The sequence below is a fragment of the Hipposideros armiger genome, unplaced genomic scaffold (genome assembly GCF_001890085.2).
Source record: "Hipposideros armiger isolate ML-2016 unplaced genomic scaffold, ASM189008v1 scaffold_64, whole genome shotgun sequence".
Classification (NCBI taxonomy): domain Eukaryota; kingdom Metazoa; phylum Chordata; class Mammalia; order Chiroptera; family Hipposideridae; genus Hipposideros; species Hipposideros armiger.
In genome coordinates, this window is record NW_017731414.1 from 485972 (window position 1) to 499024 (window position 13053).

The following is a 13053-nucleotide window of genomic DNA, read 5'->3' on the forward strand; positions in this document are numbered from 1 at the left end:
ATAGCCCACTGACACTGATTTTTTTTTTTTTTTTTTCCTGAGCCATCCTGCTACCTTTTGGCAGCTCAGCAGCTGCTCAGCTCGGGCTGGACTCGAACCGCTGTTGCTCAGAGCTCAAACTCTTGAGTGGGCTCTTAACTAACTGAGCCACTCGGCCGGCCCCCACTTACACTGATTTTGGACCTCTAGCCTCCAGAACTGTGGGAGTAAGTTTGTGTCGCTTTAAGCCAGCCAGTTTGCAGTGATTTGTTATGGCAGCCCTAGGAAATGAATACACCCCCTTCTTTCTGTTCCCAGAGCACATGGGTCCCTGTCGTTCAACCAGCTGACCAGTGAATGGGTAATGAAAGGAGGCCTCAGAGTCTAAATGAGAAAGTCCAGGGAATATAAAATAGGACAACATATTGAGAACTGTTTTGCTGTGAGGGATCCTGTAACCCAGCCTGTCTACTCCTGGGCTTGTGGTCACTGAAAGGCATGTACAGAAATGACTACAACAGCTTTATGCATGAGGCCACAGCTGGAAGCCACCCAAAGCTGCATTGACAGAGAATGGGTACACACCTTCTGGAATATTCTCACAGGAAGAATGAGCTACTACTGCCTGTGATAATATGAATGCATCTCACAACACTGCCTGAACGAGTAAATATTGGATGGCTCCATTTATATGAATTTCAAAAGGAGGTCAAATTGCTCTACGGTGATGAAATGGTGGTTTCTTTAGAAGCAGGTGCCTGATGGGAGGGGGTGTGAGGAGGCTTCCAGAGCCCTGGTAGCTTTCTGAGTCTTGGTCTGGGTGGGATGTTCATTAGTAAAAATTCATCAAGCCCTTTCCAATATGGTAGACTCACGTACAGAAACAAATGAATAATGACAGAAAAGGTCATTGTTATCATCATACCTTGGTTTCAACCCAGGTGGCCTTGCCAAAATTCTCAGCATACTCTTCATCATCTGTTATCAGAAAGTTATCGAAGATGGTTCCAGATCTCACCTGTGGATGAAAATAAGGCCTTCTTTACTGATGTGAGCAATGGAACAACTTCCCACCAAGAAACAATTGTATTTTGCTCAGTACTATGACAGTGATTAGCTCTCAAGGGTAGCACATGCTTAAACCCATCTCTCGAATGTCCGTTCCCTCCAGGGCACTGCTTCTCAAACTTGGCTCCGAATGGGATCACCAAGAACATTTTAGAAACTCCTGATTCCTGGTCCTAGGCCTAGGCATACTGACTTAACTGGTTTGGGTACTGCCTGGGCATTGAAACTTTGAGGAGCGCCCCAGTACCTCAGGCACTTAGCAGTGTTCGAGAACCATAGCTCAATAGCCTTACTGTGCAACGTGTGGGCTCTGGACAGGCAGTGTCAGCACCACCAGGGAGCTTGGTAGAAGAAATACAGAATCTGAGGCTCCAACACGAACCCGCTGCATCAAGATCTGCAGTCTTGTCCTAAAGCTGATGGATCCCTAGGTCAGCTCTGAGCAGAGGAGTGACCAATTCCCAGGGGGCAGGGAGGCGAACAGGAAGTGCCCAGAGGGTGGGAAGGGCATCTGTTTTGGCCACGGCTCTATGTCTTGGGTCCAGGTATGGGTGCCAGGCACACAGCAGGAGCTCAAGGAATAACAGCTATGCGAATTAAGGAGTTTAAGCTAAAGTTCAGAGTTATTAAACTAAAGCAAATTAAAAACCCAGTGACCTGCCAAAGCTCCAGCCCAATAGCACCAATGTTTTCAAATTCTGAGAGGTCATATTCGGTCAAATAGTTGGTGTTTTTCATCTTTTGATGGAGCCAAACGTCCTTCTCTATACCCTCTGGTTTCAGGCCGTCCTGCAATAACAAACCATACATGCTGGTCCCGAGTGATGCGGGCGGGGAGGGGGCAGCTGAGGACAGCACAGGAGGAAGACCACACACCTGGTAGGGAGGCTTCTGCAGCATGGGAGCCTGCCAGTCCCCATCCAGTTCGCTGTTCCAGTCACTCGGTTTGCTGGCACCAGCATCCAGAAAATGCTTCTCCCAGTCCTTAAAATACATGTGAGAAAAAAAATAGATTCTCAGATTTGAGAAAGGAACTTCTTAGCTACCAGGAGGCAGGGACAGGCCCTTGACCCTAGTTGCTGTTTCCCCATCTCTTTCTCAATGTGGTGGTCAAAGGGCCAAGTGCCTAGGGTCCCCAATCCCATTGGGGATCTCAGGACCACACATTGCTGGGATTTTCTCCTTAACCCTCCATGTGACTCAGCACTTTCCCCATGCTGTTGAGAGGAACAGCAGTGTGGAAAACTCAAAACAGTGGCTAAAGGTAAAATGACAGGCAAAAAGTGATGGTGGGAGACAGTGCCACACATTCACTGATGGTTAGGTCAAGTCTGTCCTACATCACAGTCACACATAGACTGTTTCAGAAAGATGCTGGACAACTAAGAAACATCCGAAGATTTATACCTGGGGACTACTGGGTAACAGGAGAAAAGCAATTATTATTTAGTATATATATGCACACACACACTCACAGAATACACATATATACACACATATACATATACATAGATATATACATATATATATATATACACACATATAAACAATACAAAGGGTGATCAAACAATATGGTGAATGTTTAAATAAAAAAAAACTTATTACAGTAAAAGACAAATTGCCATTAATCCTCCCTCAAAATACTCCCCCTCATTTCTAACACACTTATCCCATCGTTCTCACCACTTTCTGAAGCAGTTCTGGAAGTCCTCTTTCATGAGTGTCTTTGGTTGCACTGTCGTGGCTTCCTCGATTACCTGAATCATTTTGACATTGGGAAGAGCCAGAAGTCTCATGGTGCCAGGTCCGGTGAATAAGGTGGATGAGGACATACTGTAATGTTTTTATTGGACAGAAATTGCCACATACCAGAAGTGATGTGTGACACGGAGCGTTGTCATGATGGAGGATGATTCACGGCACACTTTAAAATACTTTGCCTCAACCATAGTGTACACCCGACTGACTCCACCGAACAAGTTGAAATTTGTCCCACACTGTTACTAAGGTTCCACACATCACTTCCCATACTGAAGATGCCTGCCTTTCCACTGGATGGCACTCGGCAGCAGCATTAACTGTATTTTTTTTATCACAATGGAAAGGCTCTGTGTTATACATCACTGTTATGGTAACTTCTATCAAATAAAAACATTACGATGAGTCCTCATCCACCTCATTGACCGGATCTGGCACCATGAAACTTCTGGCTCTTCCCTAAAGTCAAAATGGCCATGAAAGGTAAACGTTTTGAATCGATTCAGGACATCGAGGCAGCCATGACAGTGCAACTAAAGACACTCACGAAAGAGGACTTCCAGAATTGCTTCACAAAGTGGCAAGAATGGTGGGATAAGTGTGTTCAAAGCGAAGGAGAGTATTTTTAGGGGGATTAATGGCAATGTGTTTTTTACTGTAATAAGCTTTTTTAATTTAAACATTCACCGTATATTTTTATCACACCTCATATACATGTATATGTATATACACATTTATATACACACACATATACACATTTATACATATGCATATATACACACGTTTATATACACACACCTATAGATAATATATTAAAAAGTATACAGATATACACATTTATACACATACATATATACATACATATATATACATGTCTATATATGTGTACATGGCTTAGTAGGTATTGAATAAATAATTGTTGAATAAATGAATGGATGAGAAAAAGTTCCTACAGATTAATATTCCGATAAACACATATAAAAGCATAAAATGTACAATGGTATTTTCTCTTCTAGCACTGAAAAACTGTAAACTTTTTTTACTTAGGGAGCTGCTTTTCCATGATACTCTAACTTCTCAACAGTGAATACATGGGAGCTATTCGCCCCTCCTACTGATTTTTGCCCAGACCCCAACTGGCTAACCATGAGCCCCTGCTGTGTTGGGGATCCAGAAAATGGTTACAATTCAATCCCAGGGGCTCCCTAGAATTGTGGAACTAATTTATTTAGGAGCTCACACAGAAGTGAACACAGGGACAAAACACAGCCAGTTTGAAAAAGAGCTTCTGAAAGGGCGATTTGGCCCCTGTGGAGACCTGTCTCCACCTGCTCTGCTGGGCCACTTCCTCGCAGTCCAGAGGAGGCTAGGATTTCAGTCCCAACACCCGTGTCTCCTACTGTGCAGTGTGGGGACTGCAGGGTCAGTTTCTTTGCCATTCTGTGCCTTGTTTAAACTAAGTGCTCTTTCCAGGTAAAAACTCCTTTTCTGGTTTGCTTTGAAGGTAAGAAAGGAAGGTGGAAACTTTGCATTTTCTTTTTTCTTCCTTGAGAAATGAAGAAAAACCCTTATATGATTGGGGTTTTACCCTAATCTGAAGGCATTCTCATGGATTGGACACCATGGATTCCAAATTCATGGAACTTAGCTTTTGATTAAGAAAAAAAAAGGACTGCCAAAAAAAATTTAGTAGTCTAAACAAGATGCCATTTTGATTTAATAATTTCATTCGGTCTATGATGAAGTATTTGATTATTATTAGATGAAATATTTGATTATTAGATAGCAATGCCTCTAATAAATTATAATTTGTCAGAAATTAATTGTAAACATCAGCCCAGTACTATTAGCGATGGCAGAGGCGACTGTTTTCAGATAAATAGCTCAGAATTTGGTGCAGTGTTTGATGTTCAAAACAAAATGTTCCAACAATAAACAAACATAAACTGAAAAAGAAAGGTAGCTGTAGTAGGTAGTTCCCCAAAAGATTTGTCCACGTCCTAAATCTGGGAATCTGGAAATGTAAGCTTATTTGGAAAAAAAGGGGTCCTTGCAGATGTAATTAAGGTAAGGATCACGAGGCAGATCATTCTGGATTATTCAGGTGGCCCTAAATCCAATGACAAATGTCTTTAGAAGAGACAGAAGAGACACAAGAGGAGGAGAAGGCCATGTGGAGGTGGAGGCAGAGATTGGAGTGATGTGTCTACCAGATGTGTCTAAGGAACACCTAGAAGCAATGGATGCTGGAAGAAGCAAGGAAGCATCCTCCCCTACAGGCTTCAGAGAGAGTGCGACCCTGCTGACATTGATTTCTAACTTCTGGCTTCAAGAAATATAAGCTAATACATTTCTGTCCTTTAAACCACCCACAGCAGCCCTAGGAAACTCTTACATAGCGTTATGTCAACTGATTCTTGGTCGTCAGTCACAAGGGTGAGACCAAAAACATACTTCATGTTCAAATGCAGAATAGCAAAAAAGTCATTTTTAAAGAGGTTGCCGATGCATTTAACATTGGTTGAAAAGAACAAACCTTACTTGCTTTGATAATGAATATTATAAAACTCTTTTACAATACGTACCTTGAAGCGTGCAGATCTGAGGCTGGTTTCACCGCATATGTGCTGGGGAGGGCATTTTGATTGTTATACTGCTGTCATCATGGTTACCAGCCACACAGCAATCGTACAGGACCTGGTACTCACATACGTCACTTGCACACTTTCTGGAGTTGTTCGGGAAAAGTCCTCACCTGGAGTTTGTCCTCTCTCCCCTGTTCCCTGTCCTTGGACTCTGCTAAAGACTTCTCCATCTTCTTCAGTGATGTTAAGTTCCAGTCATACTCGATGCTGCCAGATTCAATTGCTTGGCCATCAATTTTCACTTCATAAGTCAGATCTGGTCTTAAGATCAGAGTGTAGAGGTGTGTAAAGCCATCAACCTGAACGTTTCAGGGGAGAAAAGGATGACAATGGGATGTTGCAAGGCAGGTCTAAGCATGCAGTTTAAGTTGTCATCAGTCAAAACCTTGTTAAAAACAAGCAAGAAGAGAGGTTCTAGGAATAGGGGTTGACTTGAGACTGTAACAGGGTGTCCTATGGAAGAACTCCCCTTGGCAGAACCCTGCTACCTACCAGCAGCCTTCTCATGAGTGGCTGATTCCCTCCTGTGGGAGACACTGGCTCCCACTATAATCCCCCAGGCAGTTATGACAGGGTGGTCAGTGTAAACCATGGGACCACCTCGCTGTTTATGAAAAGTTACGTGAAAAACGACTTCTTGTTCTATACTCTGAATGATTCCAAATGAAGCCCACTCTATTTCTAACACAGGAGAGAGCTTTCTGATGATCTGAGCTGTCCAACAATTGCAGCTCCACGAGGCCCCTGCCCAGTGCCTCTCTGAGTCATGGTTCAAGCCCCAGGCTAGACACAAGGAAAGCATTCAACAAACATGCTATTAAGGAGTAGTGGGAGGAGGGTGGGTGGGTGCCTGGGGAGGCTAAGGGTGCCCAGAACATGCCTGCCTGTCAGCAGCGGAGGCGATTCCTGCACCATCCACCAGCAGGGGTTCTCAAAGTGTGGCCTCATGGCATTAGCAACACTGGGAAATGCATGTTCCCAGGTGGGACCCTGGTGGACCCGCCAGTCACTTTCACAAGTCTTCCAGGGATGCTCACACTGCTCAGGTTTGGGAGCCCCTGCCCAGCATCTTAAGGGTCTGTGTCAGGAGGATTCTCTCCCTGCCAAGAGCCAAAGCTAAAGGCCTCTTCAGCTCCCGTCTGCTCTGCCCTGCTGGACAGGCCCCTGCTGTCCACCCATGGCCATGGCTCTGTCCAGGATCAATACTACGGTCTACTAGGTGTGACAGCCAAGTACTGCTTCTCCCAATGCACACTCCTGCTCTCCACTGGCCTTCCTCTCAAACCGCTTTCCTAATTGATACTTTGGGCTCCCTGGCCCCATTGCTGGTGCCCTCCAGGATTTGGCCACCAGAGCAGAGCCTCCTGGAGAATCGCATCCACTCCCACACATATGTAATGGCTCCAAAAGGCACCTTTAATCCCAACCATCAGCCTGAGCTTCAGACCCCAGTTTCCAACAACTTACTGACACCTCTATCTGTATGTCTGCCAGGATTTCACACCCCACTGTTCTAAACACGACTCCCCAGTCGGCTGTGGCCCCCTACTTGGCTTTTGTTTCCCCTCCTGATTAACAGCAATGCTACTGAGAGTCATCATTCAAACATCACAAAGTCCTCCGGACCCCATCCCAGAACTATCTGTCAAAACGCTGCCATGCTCTGCACCCCGCCAGCACCTTGGCCTAACAATCTCACCCTTCTCCCTCACCTTGTCCCTCACCTGCCCCCTCAGAACATCTGAGCTATTTTCCTAACATGCAGATCAGACCCCCTGAAGGCTGACCACTGTCTGCAGGAGGAGTTTCTCACCCTTTCCTTTCCAGCATCCCAGAATGAATCAGAGCCCCATGAAGACAACGGTGCTCCTCACTTGGGAAGACCAGAACATGACTAGCTGCTCTGAATCAGTGTTCCCTCAGCAGACGTGTCTGATTTTTCTAACAGGTTGCAGAAACAGTAGCGCACGTCTAAGGGTGTGATCAGCCGGTGGGTGCCTCTTAGGGCCCTGTAGGTTTGCTGACCCCACGTGGTCATGCTTTGGCCTCCCAGGCATGGTCCTAGCTGGACCTCGCAGCCTCCGCAGTGTCATCCCTTTCTTTTCCACACTCCTGATGTGCAACTGAACAATTTCTTGAGAATCAATCATAAAGATAAAGACCTGTGCTTTGGTCCAAACACTAAGTGGAGGAGGAAGACTTGGAATGTGAGCTCCCCTTTGCTCCATGGGAGGGGTGTCAGGCCGAGCTGAGTGGGGGGAATGCTGATCTCTTAGAACCGTCACATCAGTGGGTGGGACCCCAAGAGGGACTGTGCTGACATGGAGACTCACCGGGGCTTTGTGAAGAGGCCTGGTGCCTGGCTGCTGGGGTTGAGACTGAATAAGGGACAGATATAGATGCTTCCCCTCCACGCTGTCAATGATCTTGAAACACACTTGGGCCTCCTTCCCAGATTCATAGGAACTCCTGGCCCTGGGGGATGCCTCAGGGGACAGGTCCTTGCTTTCTGGCACTTACATTCAAATGAGGTGGGGGGACACTGGGGAGCGTACTTCCCCTCCATATGCCCACATGCCNAACACAGCTGACATGTTGCCTTTTCCACCTGGCACTCATGCTGGTGGTTTAGACTTCATGTACCAGGACCCACTCTTTTTTTTCTTGCTAGTGATGGCCCAGTAAACCTTTTCTTTTAAAAAGACTTTCAGCTGTGGGAGTTAAAACTTTTGTTTAACAACACATTTTGCCTTCCTTTGGCTATGGACATCCACTCTTCTGTGGCCAGTTTCCACTAACAGGGTGAGGAAGGAAGAACCAGCCAGGCAGCTGACCATAGTGGCCCAAGGTTTCTTCAGGGCTGGTGGACTTCCCCTTACATGGTCCCCTATGATGGTGGCTGGCTACCTTTTCTCAGACAGGCAAGCTAGAATGCCATGCAATCTCAGGGATGGGGCACAGCTTGCTGTATACCTGATCTGTTCTGGAGTCTCAGGAACTGCTGCTCCAGTGTCTTCAATGACTTGATGTGCCTCATGCCATTCAGATAAGCACAACGTGCTTTGTGACTCATTCAACAACCATTCACCCATCAAATGCTCCTTGAGCAGCACCTCAGCATAGGTGCTCCAATGTTGGACCAAGCAGACATATGCTCTACCCTTGTTCACAGCCTAGAGCAGGGATGGGAGTGGGTGGGGTAGTGGGTTTTGCCCTGGAACCACCCATATTTCTTGTTAAACACAGACTGGATTTCTGATTTTGATTTATAGAGTTGGGTGGGGCCTAAGATTTTTGCATTTCTACCAAATCTCCAGGAAATACTATAGAGCAGCAGTTCTCAACCTTCCTGATGACGCGACCCCTTAATACAGTTCCTCATGCTGTGGTGACTCCCAACCATAAAATTATTTTCGTTGCTACTCTATAACTGTAATTTTGCTACTGTTATGAATCGTAATGTAAATATCTTTTTGTTTTCCGATGGTNAAAAAAAAAAATTGAGTGTGCCCTCCTGATGGGGAAAACTTCAGAAACCAAACCGAAATAGTGGACAAGTGTCTCTAATGGGCCTGCTAAACTGGCAAGCAGGGACAGGGGATGTGTTTGCTAAGGCCCATCCCTGGCTCATTTAAATACTTTAAGATCAAAACTATTTTCTCTAAACTGACATCATCATCCATCATCCGGCAAGTTAACACAATCACTGATTTGAATACAAAAGCATTTACCTTACACCTGATAGGTTTCTTGTTTGAGTGATACTGATTCTTGAAATGTAAAATAACATGAACTTGCTTGATATCAAATCCACAAATATCGGGTCCTACAAACAAAACAAAAAAACATTAGCTGCTCTCAGTTGTCTTCCATAGTGCATCACCAAAGGATACCCTCAACCATTCTGAATCCTGAAATAATATCTGAGGCATAGGAAGCTTACATGTCCAGGAATAATCAGATATGCACATGGAGATATTTAAATGGTCGGTGACACCATTCCCAGCTCAGATCACTTTTCTGTTCCCCACAGCCACTTTGGACTCAAGTGTAAACCAGCATGTGAGTCAGAAAAGGAAGGTTTAATGGCCTATTAAGTGTCCCCAAATTGCTGCCGGAGTCTGGGGCCCTCGCTCTGAAGCTCTGACCAGGCACCTGTCAGGTGAGGGCTTTGGAAGTGGACTGACTGGCTCTGACTCCAGCTCTCATTCATTCTCTTGAGATATGTTTGCAACTATGCAGCCTCCCCATACCTCGGTGTTAATCGTGACCTCACAAAGCTATTTTGTCAGTTAAATGGAAAATGTATTTAAAGCTCAATACTTGTTGCTGTTAATATTATGATGCCTCCAAGACAACACATTCATGCACATGTTTTTAATAGCCCCAAATTGTAAGCAAAAGAGAGATTGCAATCAGATAGATTCTGACACATTGTAAAATCTAGAGAGAGCAGGTTCAAAAGTTACCGATTTTTAAATTGGCGCAGGGTTCAGTTTCACTCAGGAAATGGAATGTTGTAAGACATTCTATTCCCTGATCGGAGACTAAGGAGTTTTGAATATACTAAACAAGGTTTTCTGTAGGGAGACCTGGAAAATTGGTCAAATCTTCTGAGGGAATTACCTCACTGCAGCTTTATTGACCTTAAGCCTCAGGAAGATACTAAAGCATCCGGGATTCTGGCTCAGATCAAATTCCACCACGGCCACTGACCCCGGCCTCACCTGCCCCTGGGGATTCTGTGAGGCGAACCCCGCCGTCCCAGCGTAAACACAAGCAGATGACTGTGATCTCTTCTAGAACTTAAGCGATGACCTCCAGAATAAATGAAAGAGATCAAGGCTACATGTAATTATTTAAAGAATGTTATCAATTTGCCAGAGTAGATGCGACACTGAACTTGGAAGTGGCATCTTGAGGGACTGACAAAGAACAGAACTCGTCTATCTCCCAGCTGAGTTCTCAGAGGACATGTGTTAATGTAATTTCCTGTTTTTGTTTTCGCTGGAAAACATTCCTGTTCCATTTCTTAAAAAACAAAAGCCATGCGAACATTTTGTATGAAAGTCTACTACCTCAAGATTGAAACCTGAAATTTATTTTTCCTTCAAAGTTCCCTCTCTATTCCTAAGCACCTACATGCTTTTAATATTAAATTAAGCTTCAGAACATGCTCAGGCCTGACTGGAAAATCTGGACATTTCCTGTTAACAACAATCATAAAATATTTACATACATAATGGATTTTTGTGAGGAAATGGGGTAGACAGATGGGCCTTAAAATCAGGTTGATCTGACTCTGGGCAAGTAGTTTAATCTTTCTGAGTCTGTTTCCTTATTTGCAAAGTGGGAGCTGTGTTCCCTATCTCCTAGGGTTTTATACGTAGTTTAAGACTGCATGTTTTAGGCCCCTGGCAAGGGCCCCAAAAAACGTACTTCCCTCTTCCCCTTCAACACCATGAGCCTCAGCAAGCTGTTATCATACCAAAGCTAGAGCTGAGACATCACAGGGAAGTGTTCTAACAGTGACACAGTGGGTCTGAGTAAAATGAAACTGTTTTTTGGTTAAAAGCAAAAATAAATACAGAAAATTTCTTTTTTTTAACTCCAAGGTATGCTGTTTTGCAATTCAGATGTAGCAGACATGAGCAGACTTTACATATATATATATATTAAAAGTTGTAGTTTGGTGGATATTTGTGGTTATTTTGTTACCAAACCTAATTAAATCAAATATAATCAGCTCTAATAGGAAATAGTTTTAAATATTTTTAGCCAGCTATTTCTGCCATCCCGTTTTAAATAACAATAACCAAAACCAAGACATTTTAACTACTTTTTTCATCAAAATAAAGACTATTTCCATTCCAGATTTTAAATTCAAGAGTAAATGCAAGGTATGGCAAAGTAGAGAGAATTCTGAGCAGGGAGTTGGGAACTGTGGAGTCTGTGCAAACTTTGAATCCATCTAATGTTGTGGCCTTGAAGAAGGTGCCTCGCTCTCCAAAATGACAGAGCAGGGTTATATTGGGTTGTCGGAAAAGTAATGACGCATTTTTGCAATGAAAACCATAGAAAAAAATACGTCATGAATTTTCCAACAACCCAATATTTAAATCTAATAAACTCAATATCTAATAAAATATAAAGAACATATAATATTCTTCCTGCTTCTACAATGATACAATGACCAGCTGTATATATAAGACCAGCATAAGAACAGCCAAGTGGCTCCTTGGTAAAGAGTTGGCTTGGGAGCGCGAGCTCTGAGCAACAGGGCCGCTAGTTCAGATCCCACATGGGCCAGTGACACTGCCCTCTACAGCTAAAATGGTGAACAACAGATCGACCTGGAGCTGGGGCTGCCGTGAGTCACCAGCGATGGCATAGGCTGCAGTGGGGCTGCAGTGGACTGCTGTAAGCTACCATGAGTGGCGGCAGCCAGTGTGAGCAGCCAGCGGCGTGAGTTGCCATGAGCCGCCGTGAGCAGCCGACGGATGGCCGGTGACCGATCTGCCTCAGCTGGGAGGAGCGCAATGATCACAATACCAACATGGGCCAGTGAAGTGACATCCTCCACAACTAGACAGAAGAACCAAAAGACAGACAGCAACTTGTCTGTTCCCCTCCCCCAATTCCCCAATAAAATCTTAAAAAATAAGAATAATAATAAGACCATCATAAATGGGTGTCTGAAGCCTGATGCTGAGCATGATAAATTCAGAGATGAGCATGGAAAAACTATGAGGGAGAAAAATTCTAAAAGACAAAACATGTCAGATGAGGGGAAAAAATTTTAAAGAATAAGTTCCCAAATTTGGATTGTGGATGGTATTTTAAAAATGCATTTAAATTTTTTAAATTTTTTCATTTTTTTTTATTGTGGTAAAACACACATAAGATTTACCACTTTAACCATTTGTAAGTGTTCAGTTCAGTGGTATTAAGTATATTCACATTGTCGTGCAACCATCACCACCATCCTTCTCCAAAACTCTTTTCATCTTGTAAAACTAAAACTCTATACTTATGAAACACTAACTCCCCACCCGTTTCTCCCCTAGCTCCTGGCGACTGTTATTCTACATTCTGTCTCTATGATTTTGGCTACTCTAAGGACCTCATATAAGTGGACTCATATAGTATGTGTTCTTTTGTGTCTGGCTTATTTCACTGAGAATAATATCCTCAAGGTTCATCCATGTTGTAGCAGGTGTCAGAATTTCTTCCTTTTTAAGGCTGAATGATATTCTGGTGTATGGACGGACCACATTTTGTTTATCCATTCATCCGTCCGTAGACATGGGTTGAATTCTCCAGTTTTGTTCTTTTTCAAGATTGTTTTGGTTATTTAGGGTCCCTTCAGATTCCATATGAATTTTAGGATGAGTTTTTCTATTTCTGCAAAAAAAAAAAAGTCACTGGAATTTTGATAGGGGTTAGAATCTGTAGATCACTTTGACATTTTAACAATATTAAGTCTTCCACTCCATAAACATGGGACGTGTTTCCATTTATTTGTCTTAATTTCTTTCAGCAATATTTTGTAGTTTTCATTGTACTAGTCATTTGCCTCCTTAGTTAATTCCTAAGTATTTTA

The 13053-nt window shown here is 43.7% G+C and overlaps 1 protein-coding gene across 3 annotated transcripts in view; it reads right to left on the minus strand.

Annotated features, from left to right (window-relative positions):
• CALR3 (calreticulin 3) overlaps window positions 1–13053 on the minus strand; it is a 22291-nt gene that overhangs the window by 3587 nt on the left and 5651 nt on the right. For 2 of the 3 annotated variants that reach the window (XM_019641818.1, XM_019641821.1), the window contains 5 exons: window positions 9182–9276; window positions 5561–5749; window positions 1924–2031; window positions 1705–1836; window positions 905–997 (listed from right to left, as the gene is read on the minus strand). In XM_019641818.1, the coding sequence (XP_019497363.1) occupies window positions 905–997; window positions 1705–1836; window positions 1924–2031; window positions 5561–5749; window positions 9182–9276 (617 nt within the window). The remainder of the gene's footprint in view (window positions 1–904; window positions 998–1704; window positions 1837–1923; window positions 2032–5560; window positions 5750–9181; window positions 9277–13053) is intronic. The other variant, XM_019641820.1, reaches the window with a different exon arrangement.